Source organism: Sparus aurata, chromosome 14 (genome assembly GCF_900880675.1).
Source record: "Sparus aurata chromosome 14, fSpaAur1.1, whole genome shotgun sequence".
NCBI lineage: Eukaryota > Metazoa > Chordata > Actinopteri > Spariformes > Sparidae > Sparus > Sparus aurata.
In genome coordinates, this window is record NC_044200.1 from 6,977,854 (window position 1) to 7,001,656 (window position 23,803).

The 23,803-nt window shown below is 43.0% G+C and overlaps 1 protein-coding gene across 2 annotated transcripts in view; it reads left to right on the plus strand.

The window, feature by feature from the left end:
• Window positions 1-269: 269 nt before the first annotated feature.
• Window positions 270-23,803, plus strand: part of gas2l3 (growth arrest-specific 2 like 3) — a 28,307-nt gene continuing 4,773 nt past the window's right edge. The window contains exons 1-7 of one of the 2 annotated variants that reach the window (XM_030440733.1): window positions 270-450; window positions 13,208-13,263; window positions 19,730-19,916; window positions 21,013-21,131; window positions 21,679-21,820; window positions 22,934-22,997; window positions 23,071-23,212. In XM_030440733.1, coding sequence (XP_030296593.1) covers window positions 13,240-13,263; window positions 19,730-19,916; window positions 21,013-21,131; window positions 21,679-21,820; window positions 22,934-22,997; window positions 23,071-23,212 — 678 coding nt within the window. In that variant the 5' untranslated portion in view covers window positions 270-450; window positions 13,208-13,239. Of the gene's footprint in view, window positions 451-10,368; window positions 10,636-13,207; window positions 13,264-19,729; window positions 19,917-21,012; window positions 21,132-21,678; window positions 21,821-22,933; window positions 22,998-23,070; window positions 23,213-23,803 lie in introns of those variants that run through there. The other variant, XM_030440734.1, reaches the window with a different exon arrangement.

Sequence of the window (23,803 nt, forward strand, 5' to 3'; positions counted from 1 at the left end):
ATAACAGGCACATGAGAACACAAGTAAAGTGGACACAAGTGAAGCTGTTGTAGTAGAAAGTGATTCCTTGTATTCGAGGAACAGAAAAGTACACAACTGCATTAAAAAATAATGTAAAAAAAAAAAAAATAGAAAAAGAACCTTATTGTTTGCTTTAGGATGCTTTCACGGCTTCAGTTGCACACCTGTATTTTGCTTCTTCGCATCAGTTTTCATCTCTCAGTAAAATGACACCCAGGTAAGCCCGTGGCCACGCCCCCAGCGGGACGGAGCGCTCTGATTGGCCGGTTCGAACACCGCTGGCCACAAACACAGAGCAGCGGAGAACATGAGTAACTCCCGAGAAGTGGAGTACCAGCCTCAAGACCTCCACAGAGCAGAAAACGCCTCAAATCAGCGCAAAGTGGCCGGACTTTCTGCTTGAAGACTCTACACCCTTCAGTGGTGCTGGTAGGTGTAAAACTTTAACTTTATGTCAGAAGGGGAATTGACGGGAGGAAGTCTATCCGATAGTTTTCGCCTGTGTGCAGAGGTTTTCTCCCGGTTTCTTCCCAAAATCCATGAGGGAGCCTCGTGGAGCTGCACAGCAAACATACTGGAAATACCGTTATTTTTCTGTACAGTGAAGCTCAGTACAGCGTGTGTTTAAGTCTCTTAGAATACAAACGTGACCTGGAAAGTTGTCAGGAGCTCAGAAATAACACAGTATTTGAAGTGTTATTGAAATTAAGTACGCTATTGTTTTTAGGTTTTTTTTTCGTTTTTTGCTCGAAACTTCGTCAACAGCTAGCATAAAGTCCGTCCCAAGTGGCGTTCATGTTCACACGGATCTTTTAAATAAACGACGCACTTTCCTTTTCACACGAGCCTTGGTCGATTTTTAAATGACCAGGGTGCAGTTTAATAACCTATTCACATCCCTCTGCACTTTCACGCCTCTCACTCTTACATAATGGCAGCTAATTGACATTGACAGGTCCGTGCGTGTATTTCCGTTGAGTGAGAAACGCAGCTTCCACCCAGTCTGCAACCTGCACACCATTCGTCCTTGATTGGCAGGTTGGGAATAAATAGGTAAGAGGATCAGTAGTTTACTGGGAGACGGTCCCATCCCGAGGTGTTGCATGATGATAATGTGATGGTGGGATTAAGTAAGTGCTGTGTGTGTGATGAGTTCATTAAGATGAGCAGGTTATGTGCATGGTGAGATTCACTCTCATGGGAGAAAAGGCTCTCATGCTGCTGTTTCTGGATCAGAGTGTGCACTGGTGTACCTATTGTGCCAGGACAATACAGAGGGACACATTAATATGAAGTGTTGTAAATGTGACAGTCGTGGTTTCCTGTTTGAGGAAAAAGGATGAAGTAAAGGCCTGGGCAGGTGCTTCCTGCAAAGAGGGTTAACCTTGGGAAAGACCATTCACACAGCGCCATTCACAGGCGCCTGCTTGTTAATGAGTTAATGATGGTTATTTTTGTCCTCACAACAAGATCAAGTAAAGCACTTGCACTTGTGATTGTCATATCCCTTCTCTACTTCATTCTACATGAGCTAATGAGGCATGGGCGGTGATTCAGAGGTCTGCTTGTGATTATGTCTGTGAACATGTTTTTCCACTGTGATTTGTGGTGCATGTCATTGGATTTTACCATCACAACATTACTCAGAATGTGATGTAACTGTAACTCATGACTCGAGAAAAAGGAACGGGGGTGGATGATAGCAGGCGTGTCATTATCATTCATGCATACATGCTGCTCATGAACACTGAACTCGGAGTCCTACGGTTGTGTAACTGATCAACGCCACATCCAATAATTTCCAACATCTCTATTGATCCCAACACCAGTCAGCTGATGGGTAGGCTTACCCTGCTGGATTGATCTGTTGGGAAATTGACTTGGATCAAGTTGCATTGAATTGGAGTTGGTGGCCATCAGTCGATTGTGCTCCCTGTGTTAAAATGTTACTTAAAGCTGCTCTATGCAGAATCTTCATATCAAAATGCACCTGTCTTATGAGCAACAATGACGCGGTGAAGTGTCACTAACTGATACACTACTACTACTACTACTACTGTCAGTAGTCCAAGTAAATCCTGCTGTCAGTCTGGGCACTCTCCAACCACAGAGTCAAAATTAACTTAATCTGTTTAAGCACTAAGTCAACACTTGTTTTTAGGGTCATCAGAATCAGAATGTATCTTTTGATACAATCAGAACATACAAACTGCTGAGTTCTACACTAATCAATATTTTTATATGAACAATAGGACAAAATAAATGAATGCGTGTTATGTTAAGGTTGTAAAACGGCTCGACTGATGTATAGGTATATTGGCCTTTCACAGATGTATTAGCAAAGACATAAATATATAATGACAAAAACGATGCTGTGGGCGGACTTGTGAATTATCAGACTCTCAGTGAAGATTACTGCTTCAGTTCACTTGTTTTAGTTTATTGTTCAACTGTAAAATATCCTGCCTCCATTACATATCTTCTTCATAAATGTTAACCACATATATTTATAAATATAAATATTAACTCACACATATCGGTACTAGATTTTATTTTTTTTTTTATTCCATAAAATCGGCAATGGCCCCAAAAATCCAGTGTTGGTTTGCTCATTGTTTATGTTTTAAACCCCAAGTCATATAATTCCCCACAGCAAAAGAAAGTTAATTTGGGGCTGTTGGGGTCACTGGAAAAATGAGATGCTGCGCTGATGATCATTAAAGCAACGTAATATTGTTTGATTTTGACAGCAAGAAATGTTTCAAAGCCAAAAAATGAGCCACTTCTGAGTCCATGTGACCTTTTGTTTACCATTCAGGGCTCCAACTGAAGGTGTCATTATAATGCTGGTTTCCTCTCAGACTGTACAATGATGTGTCGGATCACAAGAAACACAGTACTTCACTCTTTTTCAGACAAAGCTGTCACTGCCCAGCTCTCCATGAATGAATACACACATAAGTAGCAACCCCAATTCCAACTATCTTCATAATCACCATCTGCTTGATCTTTGGCATCAGGCCTCGTAGTTTGTGCCTGCCAAGGCTCCCAAAAGAAGTTAAGACACACAGGCTACACACTACACACTACACACAATACCAGCTGAGACAAAGGAGCTTAATGAGTTAAAAATGCACGTGGGCACATATGGGCCATGGAGCTGCATGTGTGGACACAATGGAGCTGCTAATGAAATCTTGGATTACCCCTCATTTATTTAGGGTACAGCTTACAGGAGGTGAAGGGTGGGGGGTCATGGGTGAGTGTGTGTGCGCGTGTGTGTAAAAGGGGATTTGCCATTCTGTAGGTGGATGTGTAAATACTGTAAATAGCTGGAAAGTTAGGCTGACATCATGCGTTATTTGTAGATGGAGGTTGGGATGAGTAATGTTTTTATGAAGGAAGATGACTGAGTAATCAGTGTATTCTTATAACACTACAGGGATTTTGTGGATACAGTTGACAGAATGGAATCCCTGATAGTAGGTACAATAAAATCCTGCAGTACCGATGCTTTGAAGGACTGCACATTGTCCTTTGTTTAAAGACACAGTTTAATCACTGAAGAACAAAGGCACATGTTTCTCCCATCATGTCTTACCACTTATGAGGCTGATTAAGGTGAAAGGTGCCCCAGTTTTTAAATCCTAACCCCCCCCCCACCCCATGCACTAACCAGGATTATTATGTGATAAACGTTGCTAATTAGGCTGAGCTCGACGACCCCTCGACCTCTCACATCTTCTTGGCTCTGACCTTCTGTGAAGAGTTGGGAAAGGGCGACGTGGTTGTTTGGGCTACAGAGGCTTATCTGACTGATAAAGCCTGCAACACGACTAAACCGGGACTTTGAGGTCCAATTTGTGGGAAAACATCCTTAATTATTGCCAGAACTCCAAGACAGGGTAACCTTATGACTTTCTTGCGACTGAATTTGAAGTATGACACTCGAAATGTTATCAGAAAAGGAAATGGGGATGATTAACTAATGTTGACAATAAAGGAGGTGCCCACTTGTGCTTGACGGACTTTATTTACACTGTTAAGTTTATAGTAGACATCCATTGTGGCAACTAGGCAGATTTGGCTCTTTGACAGATTTAGCTGTTTTAACAGTTTGAAATGGCCATCAGTTACTTTTTGAAATAACAGCTGAGGTCAAAATCAACGGTCAAGCTGGTTTGGTCATTTGCTCAGGTATTTCCATCTGCTGGGTCTGTCTGACGCCTGTGCTGCGACTCAAGAAATGATGTCATTGCAGTTAGCTGGCGGGTGTGGGTGTGGGTGTGTATGGTCAGCAGTAACAGATCAGTGTGGGCATCCTGCCAGGCCTGCTGCAGCTTAAAGGATGCAGTGCCTGTGTTGGTCACTGCTGATTGACACAGTCAACTGACTGCTGACATCATGTAGACAGGGAATTCAAAAATGAGGAAGATCAATGGGGGGGAAAAAATGGAATGGAACATGTTTCAAACGTAGGCTTAGGCTTTACAGTTGGCACAGACTGGGGCCATGATGGAACTCAGTCTAGTTATAGTTTTGCTGTTGATCCATTCAGTAATGTTCTCAGTGAGTAGTCTGAGGAAAATATGTCTTCAAAATACAAACAGACCAGTGCTTATGATGTGTCACCTGACTATACTGCACAGCACACTCATTCATACATTTCCCTAAACAGCTCAATGCTCACCATAGAGCAGATTGGGGATCTCGTCTTTTAGCTCCTGTTTAACATTGGAGCCACTGTTTGGATATTTTCTCGGTCAATCTCTTGTCAATTCAGCTTAGAAGTTGTGTTCAGTTAGCCTCCAGTAGCACTGTGAGAAACCATGAAGTTTTATGTATAGCATCTTTGCTGAGAGCTTATCATCTACTGGCTTTGTTTCCTCTATCACTAAGTGGATTCAACATATTATCGCAAGCGTATTTTATGTTAATACAGTGACTGAAGAGAGTTATTTTGAGAGATATTTTGGTTCCCTGTACTGGCTTCCTCCTTTTAAAAAAAACTAAACAAAAACGCAAAGCTACAGATACAGTTGGATAAAGACGCAGAGTTTTAAAAGAGAGCACATCAGTGGAACATCTTGTTTTGGGTAAATACATGGCTGATTGTGTTTCTTGATTCCAATCTTGTGTGGCAGCTCACATCTAAGGGGAGGTGTGCTGCACACTGGAGCCTCTTTTTTTTACCGACCTGGAATCAGCTTGCATTGGTTCCTCTGCTGGCAAAGGGTTTTGAAAAGCAGGACAAACCTGATCCTGAGTCAGCACAGAGGGGCTTTTGAAATCCCAGACATGAACCGATGGCGTGTGGTGAGCTGTGGATTACCATCAACAAATCAAAATGGGATTGGCAGGTGGCTCCCACTCATTCAAGCCTTTAAGATGGACTTTACTCCCACTGTCTCACCTCTAAGGAAAGACCCCTGAAACAAGGACAAGAGGAAGGAGGCCAAGAAATGCTTTAATCCTGCTAGAAAGGGTGACAGTCTTTTACCATGGAAAACCATGATGAGCAGGCTTGTACAGGCCCAGGGGCGACTGAATTGCTTTAGAAACTAAAGTGTAATTGAAGATGTTGATGTATATTTACTTTTTCATTCTCTTCAACTGAATGAATTTCCCTCTCAACACAGTGCAGTTGGGCCCCATCTGTAATGAAAAAGGGAGGCCGGTCTCCAAATGAACCGCTCCTCCGACAGGGTAATTAAGTCCAGACACAAAGGGCTCAGCAGGAAGGAGTTTAATAGAGAAGGAGTTAGTATTCTCCAGGGAGACGTTGGGTCCAGGAGAACGCTTTTGGACTGCAGGGAAGGGAAAGGACGCAGGAGGTTGACTGGCCTGCAGCCACCTCACACCGCATCTACTGAGGACACACACAAAAAGATATTACTCATCCGCTTCTGTCTGCTTGAGTTATCAAATTAAATGCTAAAAATGGGGCTTCTTTTCACATCTTAAACCTCTCAAATAAGCTTCTGTCCAGTAGAATCTTGACTGAGAGACTGTAAAATATATGATGCTGAAGAAGCAGAGGCTGCTAGAAACATAGAGTGAAGAGCCCGCTGCCATCGAGACGGGTAAAACAGGATAACGCGCACACATGGGGATAAAGGTGCTCGGTTTCAGATGTTATTTGTTACTCTTTCAGCAATCTGACAAGCAGTTTGGCTGTAACACACAGCCTCTCTAACATGCAGAGTGAAACATTAAGCACATTTCCTCTGTTTTATTTTGTTTTCATTCATTAAGCATTCCTAAGAAAACAGCTTTCAGGTAAAATGAGTTAAAAGACATAATAAGAAAGTGGATTTTTTTTTCCACATAAAAAGTCCTTTTGGATGATCTCCAGCCTCACAGGTACTGGTTAGGTATAGAGACAAAGCGAAGGAGAGAAAGCTCTGCGGAAAGCATGCCTTTAACACATGCTCCCATTGTGCCAGCTTCCAGAGAATTAAATAATGAAATAAAAACATTTTTTTTTTATTTCTAGACACGTCCACAAGAAACACCTCATAGATCCCCGGAGGTCCTTAAAACTGCACATGGCTGACATTGGTTTTATTTTTAACTTGTGTATACTTTATTCCCCCGACAAACACACAATGCGATGTACTGGAAAATCAAAAGGACATCACCGCATGACATTCTGCTTTTAACTCATTACGTAATGCGTTCTCATTTCTTCTTTTGCACTTATGCACGGGTGCACGCATGCACCGCCGGAGCGCCGCGGGCTGCATGCCTGCGCCACGTGCTGTGTGTGTTGTGGTGACGGAGCGGCGAGGAGGTGGATGCCCTCCGCTGTCTGGAATAGCGCTGATCCTCTTAAATGATTACTAGCTGCAACCGGAGAGAGAGAGAGGGGGTGAGAGGCAACCTGCGTTGTAGCATGCGGACAGATGTCTCCCCCCACCCTCAACAAAACACACAGCATCTATGTTTAGTTCAGGATACGGAGAAGCTGGGACTAGATCCCTATCCTTTAATAGACTCCAAGTCTATTATACCGCTTATTTGTATCTGGACAAAGGCAATTAATTTAATTCATTCAGCACCTTTCCCTAGCAGGAAGTGGATTGTGTGTAGAGAGCTATATGAAGAAAATGGGCCTCTTAATGAAAAGACTTAGATAAATGAATTGTGGCAGTTTGGTTGTATCAATTCATCCCTTCAGATACAGCTAATTAGTAAGTGTTCAGTTGAAGATGTTATTTTCTTTGTTGTTTTTTTTAAATATAATTGTAGGTCCATTTTGACAAATTGACAGTCAGTGCGTTTACATGACACTCCAGAAAACCGAATTACTGGGTTAGTCTGACTATGAACGGATCTTTGAGATGCATGTATACACCTTAGTCTGACTAAAATCGGACCGGATCGGATTTCTCATAGTCGAATTAAAGCACCCAGATTATTTCGATTGAAAGTCGCATTACTCCTGCATGTATACGTTCCATCAGATCGGATCGGATTTTGCGTTCTGCGCAGGCGCAAGATTTTTTCCCCGGGGCCGTGAGCCGGAAGTAGACGGGCGGCGGTGGCGTCTTTCCTCCGAAACCACCGCAAGAAAGAGTGCCATTGTGCCCCTAGTTTGTGTAGTTATTATGTACACCATATACCAAGTGTACAAAGATGTAGCTCTGTCTTGCTCTTGCTCGTACGCCATCTTTCTCGAATGCCGAGGCAGCTGGTGACGTAAAGAGGTCAGCCGGAGCTGTTTCTGTTGCCACTAGTTGATATGGGCACAGCGCCACCTAGCGTACCGGGGTATGACATGCTTCGGCCCAATAATCCGATTTTCTCACCGGCATGTATACTCGGATAATTGCAGTTGTCTGGATGAGTAGCATAGTCGAACTATGGCTGTAATCTGACTAAGCTGTGCATGTAAACACACTGACTGTCATCATTGAATTGCGTTTGGTTTATTTGCCAATGTATGGGGCATACCTACAGGTAGAGCTGCAGTAATAAAGTCTATTAAAAGAGTAGTGGATCGAAAGAAAATTGGGTCCAAACTATTATGTTAATCAATAAATCATTTAACTCATGAAATATTTGCTGGTTTCAGCGTCTTGAATGTAAGGATTTGCAGCCTTGCTTTGTCATTAATGGGTTTTTCTGGTGTTGGTTAGACAAAAGATTCAATTTGAAGACTTTGGTTTTGGAAATTGTAATTTGTATTTCCCACAATTTCTTTCCACTGGAAATTCCCAGTGGAAATGCAGCTAAAATCAGTATAGAATCTGAATGTAACAAAGTACCTGAAATTGACATGGTCTGTAATTGGAAATATGTGTAAAACTGCTTTTAGAAATCTAACATCTGGAAATACCATCTGAGGTTAATTCTGAAAAGTGGTTGAGTCCATTCAATCTGGAAGTGGCAGTTTTCCTAAGGGGATAAAACCTGCAACAAAGCTTTTTATTTCACTCATAACAAGAAATTCAGGTTAGTCAACCCAAACCTGACCAAGGTCTTTTGTGTACCAGGTTTCTGTGCCTCATTACTCAGTTAATCCTAATGTGGCTTTAGAAGCACTGCAATGGCTCACATGTGCACCTGAACAAAAGCCAATGTTTCAGTAATTCTAATGGGGAATCTGGATTCTGGGAAAGTTTTAAATTCCCACTCTGTCAAGTGAAACCCCAAAAATAACAACATTGTTCCTATGAAGTACAGCTTGTTCATCACAAGTTCGACAATCAACCACGTAAGTTGATCCATAAAGAGGCCAGCTGCATATTTGGCCCAAATGAAATCCAATAACATAATCACAAAAAAACATCCTAGCCTTCTGGATGCTGAATGTTGTAGACTGACGGAAGCGGGGAGATGGCTGAGGAAATGGAACATTACAGATGGATGTCAGAAGAGTGGCAGCATTGTCGCACATCTGTTCACTCAGAAACTGTTGGGGAATGTACGTGGTAGTACTCAGTGTCACAGTGTCGAGCCCTGGCCTTTCCAGCGTGCCACTCCCAAGTTCACCACCACTATAAAACATGTTTTGTCTTCGCCTCCCCTCTTTGGCTCCGATTCTCCAGCCCTCCTCTGTGCTTGACATTTGACTGTGTGTGGGTGCCTTTGGTCCCTGTAGGGAGCCGCGCTCTCAGGCTCTGCTGAGGCCCCAGATGCACACAACTGGAGTCCAGAGCCAAAGATTTGCCCTTTGTCCTGTGTTGTTGTGTGTGACCTTGCACGAACGCCTGCGTGCTGAAAAGAAGCAGAACCATTCGGGATTGTTTGCTTCCTCTGAAATCCTAAATGTCGTTTGTTCCATCACTTTTTCCTTGTAGTTGTGCTTTGTAGCCTTCGGGACATGGCTTTGAAAGACTTCACTGACCCTTTGAAATCCTCTCAGGCTTGGCCTAGATGCCACAAATCACGCTTTTCAATGCTGGTCTTTGACCTTTTTTGATCAGCCAAATATATTTCCATCCACTTTTCACTCAGTGCATGTTGAGATTTCATGACTTAATGTAAATAGTTTGATCTACTGTTCAAAGTATACCACGAATGGAAGAGTTTGCCCACTAGTCTTTGACCGAAGATCAAGGGTACACTGAAGACTTCAGACTTATTTTTCTCAGTTTATGTTTCTCAGTGTTAGGCATGATATTGTCTCGCATGACACCTGATGTAATATCTCACTCAACATGTTTCCAAAATTAGACAATTCAGGGATGGAGGGGCAGATTTACTGCACATACTAGGAATCATCTTGCCTTGCCTTTTTCATCTATTGCTTCTCAGTCAACTGGCACTGAAGTCGTTAGAGCGGAGCTCGTTGGAACAGCTGTGCAAAACCAACATCTGTGCATCTGAGTCTATCATATGACGTCATGTGTTCTGTTCTTTGTTTTCTTGTAGGTTGCTCTCTCCAAGGCAAATTTGTTGGAACCCTTTCCACATGGATGCAGGTGTCATCTCTTGATAGTTACATTGACAACCACAAACATTAAAAATACTCCAGAGCGAGAACTTCCGCACTGCCTGTTTTCCTGCTTCCCACCCAAACTTTCTGCTTAGTGCTGGTGTGAAAGGTTGGGGGAGTGCTCTGGTGTGACTAGAGGGAGGTGGGGGATGAAAAGGAAGTGGAGTGGAGGTAACCCCCCCCCCCCCCCATCTCCTCTATTCCATCTCATTCCATTTCATCGCGTCCTGGTTGGGGTGTTCCTGGTTTGGCTGTTGGTTTGGAGATGAGAAGGAGTGTGTGTTATTTGTGTGTGTGTGTTATGTGTGTTAGTGTGTGTGGTGGGGAGGGTGGCAAGCTAACAAAACAATGGAGGCTTTGTGAGAGGGTCCCGCCGTGACAGGATTGTTGGGGGGGAGCAGGGGGGCGGTCAGGGCTTAGCGAAGCGTAGCCACTTCATTAGTCAGGGCTCTCCTTTTGCACCTCCTCCTCCACCCATCCATCCTCCCTCCCTGTCATGCTCTCGCAGCCTTCCCTTCCCCACTCACTCGTGGAACCACAGAGGCAGGAGCCGCTCTAGCTGGACAGGACCAAGCGTAGCGCATGGTTTTCAGGAGAATGTGCTTTTAAATGCCGATCCGAGTTGTTCGGTGTAGTTTCCTCGCTCGCTACCGTACAGTTTTTGCTCTGAGGTAGGTTGTCTTGTGTTGTCATCCCTCCTGTCCCGTCCCGTCCTTGGCTGCTGACTTGCATCTTCTCTCCCGCGAGCTGCAGTTTGGTGTCGGATGACCAGGCAGCACTATTGGGCCAGCCTTTGATAAAAAACTGAGGTTGTGATGTCTCCTCTGAGGTTTCTGTTTTTGTTCCTGAATTTCATCACTCTGTGCATGATGACGTCAGTAGAAAACGGCATACGTCTAGAAGTTTTACAAACCCATTTCTGTGTCGAATTTTAGGTTTACACGAGGTGGTATTTGTGTGTATGAGGAGGAAGGCGGGGTGGCAGCGGTGGGGGACTATTGTCTCAGCTGTGTTGACCAAATTATCAGTGTTATTAGGATCTATGTGCTTGTGATTGCTTTCTCCCCCCCCCCCCACCCACCCACACTGCCTCTCTTTGTCAAACGCACACCCTAGGGGACAGTTGAGCGTCAGAGTAATCCTTTACATCCTGTGTGGGAAAGGGCAGAGAGGAGCACTCAGACTAACCCCATCACTTCCTCGTGAGAAAGTCTGATGCAGTAAAAATCAAAGAAAAACAACAGCATCCCGGTTGGCTTTCACCCAGAGGGCCGTTCGCAGCATCCCGAGTGCCTGCTTGCCTCTTATATCCGGTTGCACTGTCCTACGTGATTCTCTTCTATTACTACTTATCACAGTGCAGTGCATCACAGCTACGTGGTATTCAAGTTTCCCGAGTAATTATAAGGACAACCTGCAAAATTTGGATTAATGTCTTGTAAAGTTGATTACACAGCAAATTGGATGAAGACTGAGTCTTTTTGCAGAGGAATCACTTTGATAGTGAAAGTTGATATATACTGTACATGAAAGAGCGATGTCTGAAATGAGTTTAGAAGACTGAATGAGCCTGATGGGATAATCAGGTTATATCCTAACTGAAGCTTAAAAGTCGCTGTGTGGAACCAGTTAAGCCAGCAGGTCATTAACAGTGTTTTCATATGTCTTTCTCTTGTCTAAAACAAATTTATTAAGTTACAAGCATCATGAATCTCATTCTGACCTGACTTTACAATTGCAATTGAGTCAATAATCTGAAACCCAGAACAGCTTCAACAACCAGTGATATTGCACCAAAGTCCAGTCCAGATGTCCTGAACTTTTAGATGATCATGTGAATCGGTACAATTTACAGAGAATGCACCCAATATGAGGAAAAATCAGTGACTGTTTCTGAATATGTTACATTCATCTTTATCAACATCTAAATCGTGATATCTAAAATCTATATTTTAGATTCCAGCTGATGTCGTCCAGCCCTGGGGAATAAGATGTTTTTACATGCATTATTATAATATAGAAATATTGACTTGACTTGAAATTAGATGTTAGAGACGGAGCTGGGTTTAGCAGCTGGAACACGCTCATAACCCTATCCCAAACTTAAAGAACAATAAAGGGATTCACACGTTGATTCTTATTTGTTTTAGAACTGCAATGATTGGGGCGCCGTTTAGCTCAGCTGGTAGAGCGGGCGTCCCATGTACAGAGGCTTTGTCCTCACTGCAGCGGACCCGGGTTACGACTCCCGGCCTGGGTCCCTTTTGCTGCGTGTCACTCCCCTTCTCTTGCTCACTCTGTTTCCTGTCACCTCTTCAGCTGAACTATCAAGAAAGCCATGAAAGGCCAAAAGAAAAAGAAAAAAAGAACTGCAATGACTAATCAATTAGTTTTCAATTATTAAATTAATTGCCCACTACTTTGATGACGATTAAGTTTTAAGTTTTTTTTTTTTTATAAGGGATTATAAGATTCTGATTCCAGCTTCTTAAAAGCAAATATTTTCTGGTTTCTTTCCTCCACTCTGACAGTAAACTGAGTATCTTTGGGTTGCTGAGAAAACAGGACATTTGAGGACGTCATCTCCATCTTTGGAAAACTGAGCAACCTTTTTTTTTCACCATTCTCTGACATTTCTGACATTCTCTTGTAGACAAACAAACTAATCGGTTAATTGAGGAAACAAATAACAACAATGAAAATTATCATTATTTAAAGCACTTATTGGTTTGTTTGTCCATACATAAACTGAAATCTAAAAAGACCAGTTTGTGGTCTTGGTGAGAGTTATGCGGTCGAGCTATTTCGTGACAGTCAGTCCAGCCACTCGGTGTCTCTGCTGGTTATCTGGCAACTCCAAGGTGATGACAAGACTCCAGCCGCTTCTGGCTGCCTGCACCCAGAAATAGTTGCACTGTGTAATTCCCCTGTTTTCCCCTGCTTCTTGCCTAATTGCCACCTGGCTCCACTTAAAGACAAGACAGTAGTATTGGTCTTGTGATCGAACTCTGACATATAAAAAAACAACAACAATTGTTTGTTTTTCCAATGAACAGTTAAAGTATTTCCTTATAACTTCCCGACTTGCCCATAATCAGATACCATGTGCATCTTGATAAGCTCTTTTCAGCGACACAGAGGCGTCTGTATTCACAGCTGTCTGAAATGCAACGTGACAGAAGTCCAACTGACATGTTGATATCTTGTATTTTTCACTCATCTCTCTGTCTTATCTCTCCACAGAATGAAGAAGTGAATCCTCTTTGATCGCAGTCATGGCTGTCCAGACTGGCATCCAGGTAGGCTCATCACCATCAAACAGTGTGTGATGTAATTTGCTTGGCCAATTGGAAAATTTGGTCCTTCAGGTTGGAAATCAAGGAATAAGAGAATTTCACGAGGTTATTTGGTTTGTAAATGTCATTAAAATTGTGTTTCTGATCCAACCTTTTGAATTTTAGTCTGATTACTGACTTTAATTGGTTGCCATTCGGTTAGCTTACACAAAATTGGCAGCTAACTTTTGCCATTTTCACAGATCCTGCAGACATTTTAGACCAAAACTATTTAGCAAGTGTAACTGCACATCTGTGCCAAATTTCAAATCTCAAAATGCTGTGGCGCTGAACCTGATTTTGGGTACTTAGTATTACAACAGTGCTCGCTGACCATTTGTCGGTGCTAAGTGCCCGAGCAGTGAGTCACTAAGACTATCTGTGTGCCAAATTGGAGAAAAAGTTCCCAGACTGTGCTATAGTTACTCAGATTAAATAAAGATCTGCCGACATCTGTCTCCCACTCAACAGCTGCGGCAAGCCCACCTGTGTTACAGCATGCCGTCTTGTTGTTGTTATGCATGTCTGACGTTCCACTGTTCGGACCCCGAGGAGTTTCTCTGCACATTTTTGAGGAGGAGTGGGTGGAATGTGCTACACTTTTTCCTTTCCCCTCCCGGCAACGAAGTGTCAGCCATCCCAAAACCCGAAACAACAAACGTCTCGTGTTACAGATTTGTCACATGGCAGCACCTCGTTGGGAAAGGCTTTTCTCTGTCATCTGGTTCGGAAAGTCCTGACTCTCCCAACCCGCCTCGGACTGCGGATATGCGAAATATGCATCCCAGTGTTGTGCTCATAACATGTGGCAGGAAACCTCCCAGACTGATGCCCATGTGTCGACAAGGCTTTGAAAAGCCTCCCCACAGTTGCTGATGAACTGTGGTTGAATGTTTACCCTTCAAACACACCAGATTTACCCCCAGTGATGTCTTAATTTGAGTGGGGTTTTTTAATATTGACATTGATTTATATGATTATCTCCGTTTCCCTAAAAGCAGTGACTTTGTCTCAAACATAAAAGGAAATAACCATTCATTATAATTTTTCGTTTAAGATTAAACGTTTGTTTTGTGCGTCTCAATACCAAAGATCAGAGAAAACACGTGATTTTTAAACTAGCATCTCTCTCAAGATATAGAGCAAATGGAGCACTGGTCTCACATTTGTCTGCCATGGTTTAAACAAATTTAGTTAATTCATATGTATTTGTAGAACACACAAGACAAAAGAAGTGGATGATTTTCTGATATTGCGTGTCATCAAAGGCACCCCGTGAGGATATTGATCCATATCAGACCGTCATGCTGCTGCAGAGACTGTAACACTGCAGTTACTTCCAAAGCTCAGCTCAGAGCTTCACTGCCCATGTAGAGCACAGTCACATCCGATAACTGGTCACACTCTGACTGCTCCGTTCAACCATGCTTAAAATGTATGCACTCATGGAAGTATAAGTAGCATATGCGCACAATCTATTAATGCAAAAGTAAAACACAACCATTGTAAAATTCACTGTCTGCAGGTTTTGGTTGCATGCTTTGGATATCTGAAAAAATCACACATCTTTTGTGATGGCCACAAATTGTTGCGGTGGGGTGAGAACCGTGTCTCTGCGAAGATGAAAAATCTTGTCTTTTAGACTGACAGTTTCTTTGAGTTTTGGAATTTCTCAACATATAATCCCACAGTTAAAAATAGAAAGCCATGACATGGACTGACATGGTTCATACAGATGTACATCAATGAGCAGGGTTAGGAAGGTGCTGTCCTCCTGTAGCCTCTATCATGTAGCAGTAGAAACTCACATATACACACAACATAAATTAATATTTTATTTAATACTTATTTGTTAAAACCGTGTTTTATTTTCATTCGTCTGATGGTTTGTCAGCAAGATTACACAAAAACCACTGGTGGGATTTTCTCAAAAACGTGTAAGGAGGATGCGGTTGGCCCAGAATAGAGCCCATTAACTTTTAGTGCACATCTGGATAAAGAGATGGATCCAGGATTTTTTTCTCACTCTCTTTAACTTTGTGAAATGGGGACTTTTCAACATTTGTGTTAATCTGTTAGGGAGTAATGCATGAGAAATAAACACGTATTAAGGTTTGCTGGTATCTATGAATGAGTACTAGCGAATTCAAATATGTTCCAATTAAAGAGTAGTCTTTTATTTTTTCAGCCCTGTATGGTAACAAAGGGAAAAAAAATATGAGGCTTGGTTGAGTTAAAAGGGACTGTTGAGCCTCGGTGGATGTAGGCCTTCGACTGAGTGCCATTCTAATTAATTTATGTTTTTAATAGGGGAGAAGTTCTACAGTAGGTGGAAATGAACAAGTAGTAAACACAAAATTGACTTATCGCATACCATACATGCAACTTTTTTTTTTTTTTTTCCATTAATGACATGGAGCAACATCATCATTAATTTATCATTAATTTAGTTTCTGGCCACCTGGTGACTTTAAATCCAGTACTTGCCCACATGTTTGGTATTCATTTAACTCTTGAGAGAAAATATCCTGCTCTTTAGCTGTGTAATGCTCCACTACAAGCTAGTTGTCTGTCATTTGATGGTATTGTCATGGTGATTTATAGTGCAAAATGAATGGTGCAGAGTTTGTATTTGTTTGTAACGAACAGAAGAGGAACTTGGTAGTTGGCATGAGCGTAGAGGCAAACCATAGCTCCACAGACATAACATGAGCAAAAAAAAATTAAAGGTAAAAAAAAAAAAGAAAACCTCAACAGAAAGTCCAAAGAAGAGGTCAGTGATTGCCCAAAGTTAAGACTGGCAAGTGAGCACTAAACTTCCTCATCTCCCCCAAAATTGCCGGCTTTTTCTAAAATTCCTCATTAAAACCAAGGCTACGTTGGCTTTCTTTTCCAGCTTTACAAAAATCTGGGACGAAAGTGACCAAATAATGGCTCTTATAGTGTTTGAAAAGAGCAGCCTGACCCTGTTAGTTCAGCCTGGCCAAACCAAACACCTCTGGGTTTAGTTATGATCCTGAAAGGTCAATGGTCAACAGCCAGTCCATGGGAAGATTTAAAACAGTGCGATAGCTTGCATAGATGGGAAGCAATGTGTCACATTAATAAAGGAATGGGAAAGTGTCTCGGTATAGTTTAACTTTTTTTTTTCGTTTCGTTTTCTTCCACTTTATCCATGCGGGTCGCGGTTACTTTTATACCACCTTTTTTCAAGGTGGAGCGGGGGTACTGGGACCAAATCCAGTGACTCTATGGGCGAAGGCCAGGGTACTCCCTGGATGAGTCGCCAGCTCATCGCAGGGCCCTTACTGATGGCAGTGGCTGCCACGAATTTGCCAACTGCACATCAGGAGCAGTGTTGGGGTTGGGGTTCAGCATCTTGCTCAAGATGCTTCAGCTTGTAACTCAGTCCCGCCCTGGGGAGCCAGGGATTCGAACCAGCGACCTTCCGGTCACTAGTCCTCAGCTCTACCCACTAGTCTACCCACTACCCACCGGTCACTAGTCCTCAGCTCTACCCACTGAGCTACAGCCGCCCCTTAGTAGTTTAACTTGATGATTAAAAAAAATTTGACCTGTAGTTCAAGATGTAGCTTTACTTCTAACGAAGTTATAAAACAGTGAGGTTTATTTCTCTTGCTTATCGTTTACTGGCTTCACATACATGAATCACTGTTTAATGGTGTGGAGAAAAGCTTTTATAATGTGAATAGACAGTCGTGTGTATATATTATTCATTTCAACATTGCATTGACATCATTATTTCCACATCCCACTTTTCCCTTCCCCTGAACTTTCCCTGCTATTGGTCCTTTCAGGGAGTTTAGTCACTCTTGCTATAAGTGGCTCGGGATAAGAGCATCAGGTAAATTCCTAATGCGTAAACGGTCAACATGCCGGCATAAACTGCTGTGTACGCTGCAATTCCTACCAGGATTACTAAGCTACATTCCAGCGCCTAATGAGGACATACGTGGTGAAAGGAAAAATAGATTAACCTTCTTGATAATTAGTGCAATGCAGATTTTAGTTTTAAACACAAGTTCGCTTCAAGACCTGAATGCTCCCCGTGACACTGTTTACGGTCAGGTGACAGAGTACGAGGGGGATTATCCCACTGTTCAGTCGTCTTTTCTAATCGGCACATCTTTTACGTAACTTGTAAACCTTACACTACGCTTCCCTATGTTCGAATTAGCTTGACGTCGAGAAAGGCACATATGTTGTTGTGGACCTGGAGAGCACCGCAGGCGGCGGCCAGCCCTTTTCTGAACTGTGTTATGTAATGTGTGTGTTCCAACAAGTGTTTTTTTGCATGTGGGTCGGCTCATCCCTTTTTTGAAGTGAGGTGACCCTTTCCCGTTTGAACATCAGGTGTTTTCGATACTTTATCCTTTTTTTCATGTGTGTTCACAAGCCCCACATATTTGTTCCCATTCCCCCTCCCTTGTTGGTTCAAAGGTCACCCCTGATGGGGATGAGTGAGAGGGGGGGAAAAAAAGAGAACTTCCCCAAATCAAGGACATCCATATATAAACCTCAGTTTTATGGAAATGCAATACTAGAACCTCGGATTAACCTTGGATGTGTGACTTTTAGTTTTTTATTAAACTAACTTTTGGCCTGACACTTTGCTATTGTTCTAATCGACTTTCAGTATCTTGATTTCACATGATTTGGTACATACATACGCACGCTGACGTACATACGCACACACAAGCGCGCACACCGTAGCCTGAGCAGTGTTGTTTGGAGGCCCTCAGAGCATCAGCAGAAGTATATTACTGTAAAACAGCAGCCTCTCTGTTCAACTAGCCAGAAGGTTTCCTGTTTGCAGGCCGAACACACACAATCAATTCAAAGCCTCAACAAGACTCGGCCTTGTCTTAAGCACAATAACTCCTTCACCACAGTGGAAGCAATGTCCCATTATCGCCTGATGACATGTGATGGGTACGAAGATTAAAGGCTGTATCTTAAACAGATGTCAACAAACTGGACAGAGGGAGGGGAGGGGGTTCATCCAGAAGCGAGTTATGTAATGTCTGGACAAGTCGTCATAGTGCACATCTGCTGCTGCTTTCCAGATTACCACTCCTGCTGGCTGCTAACAGTGAAAAAGTTAAACATAAAATGGCCAATAGCCATTTTGTTAATCTGAATTACATGAATCTTTGAGGAAGAGAAGCTTTTGCGCTCTCTGCCTCATTAAAGCTTGACAGCAAAGAGCTTGGTTTAGTTTAAAATCAGGTTATTTGTATGTCAAATAATTTCAGAAATGTTGAAAACCGGGAAACCATCAAAGCTACAAAGGATTATTTCCCGTCTCGCCTTTCATATCAGAGACATGGTGAATTGTCAGTGCAGAACTGAAGTATGAGAGAGACGGGAATGTAGGGGAGGGGTGTGACGGTAGAGATGGATATGTTGGGACATCAGTGTCGAGAGCCAAGATCAGCGGCTCGCTCTCGGCGCCGAGCCCCGACTGTGAACAAGTACTAGACGCCAATTTAAGCAGTCAAGTGCAACAGCATTCAATTGTCTCAGTTTTCCTTTTGCGAAACTAAACTCTCAAGAATATAAAAATGACACGAAATGTCAGATTATCTTCAAGTGGACAATGAAAGACATTACAAAAACAGAAACATGTTTGGTGGATAGAGATAAAAGCTGAGGTTTTGGGTTTCCCTATAATGACGCTGACCACAGTGGTTACGGAGCAGAGTTGGAGCGCGGTGGCAGCGTCGGAGCGTGCTGCATCTCCAATAGAGCATCGAAGTGATGTGTGGAGTGACGGCATGCTTGACGCGTCCTCTCTGCATGGATGGGTCACTAAAATTCCTCTGATATTCTCACAGTGCAAGGCTGAATGTTAACTAGAGTATGATAATGTAGTCTTAGGGTGTAGAGACGGTCGCTGTGGAGAAGCACCCAACCTATATACAGGGTAAAAAAGCAGTCCATAATAAGATGTGTACCGAACGCTAAGCTAACCAGTTATAATGATCTTATTTGATATACAGATAGTGATTTTTGATATAGATTCCTATTCCGTTTGAGGTTGAATGTCTTAAAAACCGGTTCTGAGGGAGCAGCTCTGGGCTCAGATTAGGCAGATGTCTCAATAAGTGGGCAGCCACACTAATCTGTTATAACATTCTGTCAGGCTTCCAGTTTGAGCGTCTAATCCCTTGAGTCATACAACAAGATGATGTAGACTGCATTAAATCTTTCATCTTTAGAAATCTTGGTGGTTGCTGCCATTTTTTTTTTTTTTTTTTTTTTTTTTTTTTCTGAGAACAATCAAAATCCAAACTCCTTTTTAACTGGCTGCAAATCTTTTTTTGTCTAGATAAGTTTAACTCACATTTTTTATTTCAATCAACATGGACGTCAGTAACCTTCCACTTGTCCCTCCTCTGGTCTGCAGGTATGGTTCGCGGAGAAATTCGATGCCCCGTTGCTGAGCCCCAGGAGCCCTCGCAGCCCATTAGCACAGCGGCACGGCCCCGGCCTGGCAGACGTCTTCCAGTACGACCAGTGGCTGGCAGTGCGACATGAGGCCACCCTGGTGCCCATGCAGGAGGATCTGGCCATCTGGCTCACAGGCATGCTGGGTAAGTGATGCGTGTCATCCTAGAAGCTCCCTTTTTTGTAGTGGTTTGGTATCATTTTAGTATTTTTCTTCTTTTTTTTTTGCCTAATCCAACTGCAGTATCATGTTGTTTTGACATATTTCTGGGAAAACAGAAGTACATTTTTTGGTAACTTTTACTGTAGTTTAGTGACAGGAAATGTGTTCAGACCTGTGCATATGTGAATTATCATCGTGAAGTTGCATGCTAACAGTTGGCCCCTCGAGGTTAGGAAAATGCCGAAGCACAATTGACACGGGTGTCCCATGTAATTGGATTTAGTTGCTGCCATTTCCAACTTGTCCTTTTGCAAAGCACAGAAACAGGAGTGGAACAAAATCCCTCATTCCGTCTGTCTCCACCATTATACTGACATCTATTGTCCCACATGATACAATGGAGCAGTGAGGAAACTGAAGCTGACTGGGAACTGACTCTATTGTCGACTGGTGAAACTGTTTTTTTTAGAAGCAGACTTGAATTTTTCTCCTGAGGAATGTGGGCAGGTACTAAACACCTAATGTGAGTTATTGGTACCGTGACCACTTTGACCTGTATACCACATTTTACACTTTTTAAACTGTTGGACCCATGCGATAGTCAGTGTTGAGGGGCCGGATGCTGCAGAAACAGGTGGCGTGCAGCGGCTAAAGTTTCAAGCCCAGGGGCTCGGCCGTTGTTGAGAGGAAAATAAACTTTTGTGGAGAAATCTTTGTCACTTAGCGTTATAGCTTTTGTGGATTTTGTTCCCATTGCAAATTTAGTTCACACGGCCTTTTGTTGAGTTTCCTAGGGCGGTGATTTACAATAAGGGGTCGTGGGAGCGCCATAAGTCCTTGGGTAGTTTGTAAGGGAGTCCTCTGTTGAAGTGTTTCTGTAAAGTCCAGCAACAAAAGACATTGTAGACAAAAGAAAAACTGCCAAGTGAATGAAAATGAATTATCTGTAAAATCTGGGCTGTAACTTTTTTTTTGATGTACGTGAGATGTGATTCTGACCTGCAGAGGTGATGCTGTTGCAAATGAAAAAGTAGGATTATTGGCATTGAGCTGTACATTTTTATATTTAATTTTTCCAGGAGAGGAGGTGAGAGCAGAGTTTTTCATGGAGGAGCTGAATAACGGTGTGAAGCTCTGCCAACTAATTGGTGTGCTGCAGACCAAGATCGCCCAGAGCTGCCCCTCCGCACTCTGCAAGGTGAGTCACACAGCACCAATGAAAATAGCTTGGATGATCGTCCAAAGGGCGGCTTTCATGCTCACACATGGGGGATGTTTGTGGAGAGCTGTGCCGGTCACAGCGTGGACAAATCTCTGACTGAGGACCAGTTTTCTGTTAACTGTCAGAAGCAGTCAGTTGCAGTTTTGCCACTATCTGCAACAGTTCGATATAGTTTACTTGTTTTAGAATTTCTTTTTGCTGTGAGATATTTTCCTGTCTGTGCTTAGACGGGCTTCCCCTTTACAGTCAAGGAGGCATGTTCAGCAGGGTGATAAAATCCTCATTGCTATGATATCATGGTAACTCATGATGTCCAACAACATTGGTGTAAAACAAGTGACATTAGCAAAAAATGAATAATTTAAGAATAAAACTAATGTTAGTATTTTAAAAAAAGATACAGAAGTTAAGAGCACAGAAGCGCCCACATTCTGGACATTAGTAACGTTTGCATACACTGTGTGTTTTCACATTGTTTCATGGTTATAAAAAGGATTCATGAAGTTTTACTATTTCCCAACAGTTGTTCCCCACGAGGAAGGTTGCATGTAAGAGGGACGCCTCCCCGGGTTCTTTCTTCGCTCGCGACAACACCGCCAACTTCCTGGCCTGGTGTCGCCACATCGGTGTGGAGGAGACCTACCTGTTTGAGTCGGAGGGCCTCGGTAAGAGCTGCAGCAGATGTCACTGAAACTATAGACTGCTTTCATTGATTCTGGAGTAAATAAATCACTTTTATTCCCCCGTCTGTTGCTCTCCCCCTTTATCCCAGTTCCTGAGCACGCAGCCTTAACTCTGTTAAATTGTATCAGAGTAAATTTGACCTTTGAGTTTTAGAACTTTGTTTGATTTCGGCTTATATGACCTTGTTATGTTCATGTGAGTCTCTTTGTTGTTGTGCAATAACCCATAGTAACTTATTAAAGTGCTGCTTCTGGTACTTTGTCAAAGACTGAGTTAGTTTCTCACAATCTCGTCTATTAAACAACCAGACAAAAATGCCGTAACAAAGAGTTTTGCTTATCCAAGCAGAAATTTTCGGTCAGGAATGTCATCTCGATCAGCAAATCTTTTTATTCCAGGGTATTGGAGTGCAACAAAGTGTCCAAAAAAACGTTCCTCCACCTGTCTGGAAATAGAATCATGATGAGTTTTCCTGTATGTGCTTGGCCACCGTCTGTCTACTGGAAAAAAAAAACTCTTGCTATTTTTCCTCTTAAGCTTTAATTTCTTGAGGATGTACTGAGGATGTTTACAGTATAAAAAGATCTGTGATTGTAAGCTCATAATAACTTTGCAGGGCTCTGTCGTTTAAGCCTTACTTCTTAATGGTTTAATAGGATCTGTTGTGGAGAGCAATCACCCTGAGTACACCGTATGGGGGATCGCTTCATTACAAATAATGGCTCTCCAAAAAAACGGATTGGAGAGATTTAGAAAGAAAGCCACACGTCTGCCGGCTCTTAGAATGGAAACCGATTCTCTTATTCTTCAATATATTTTAGTTTACTTTATATCCTTAAATGACTTTAAAGTTGTGCTCTCCAGCCCAAACTTCTGTTCTCTTCTGCGTGAATCACCCAGCAACCCCTCGGGGAAAAAACTGACTGAATCGTATGTGCTCATAACGTCACGTTTTGGAATCAAACACGAGAGTTTTTTTCGCACCTCGTCCCTCCTCTTCTCTTCCCTCTCTCGTGAAAGCCGAAGTGGCAGCTGCTTCTTCGGATCATTTGTTAATAGTCTGTTAATTGTTGTGTTTTTGTTTTTTCCCTCAGTGCTGCACAAGGAGCCTCGGCAAGTTTGTCTCTGTCTGCTGGAGATCGGCCGCATCGTCTCCAAGTAAGTGAGCAAAGAGGAGGGCGCGACATTTCAGATGCAAAGGAGCACATGTAACCTCTGCTGTGTCCCTCAGGTACGGCGTGGAGCCTCCTGTGTTGGTGAAGCTGGAGAAGGAGATCGAGCTGGAGGAGACTCTGCTGATGACGCAGGAGCCGCCTCCAGCCGTCAAGACCTTCAGCGTGTGCTGTCAGCACGGCGGCCTCTACCAGCCCGGGGTGAGTTCTGACTGACAGCTCGAACGCACTCTTTTTAAACACGAAACTTTGCACCTGGAGGCAGGAAGTGCGGCACAACCAAACACCGAAACGAACAAAAAAGAAGTGCTGGAGTAAAATGTTGAAGGCCTACAGCTGATCACGTTAGCAGCACATAGGTGGTACATGTGCGACCCAGTTGAGGCAGAGCCAAGACTCTCGCCGCTTCACTGGCGCCCCACAGGGTATGATGCATCACCGCTGATCACGTGACGCTCTGCCGGCGCGCTGTGACTCACTGTAGCGAAGATACGTGCCGTCATATAGCCGTAAGCACACGCGGCAGTGAACTTGCTGCTTTTTGTACCAGTGTAAACTCTCCATCTCTCTCACAGTGCAGAGTCTCCTCCATCAGCTGTGGTTATTAATCACTAGTGATGGGCATTGTGTTTCCAACACTGTCAGCAATTGTTGAGTTTATTCTCCAGTGGGTCAAATGAGGCTCCAACACAGAGGGTTGGGGGTTTTATTCCCAGAGGAGACAGCAGGGCTAAAAATAACTGAACTCATCGAAGCGGAAGGCCGTTTGGATAAAAGCGTCCGCAAACTTGC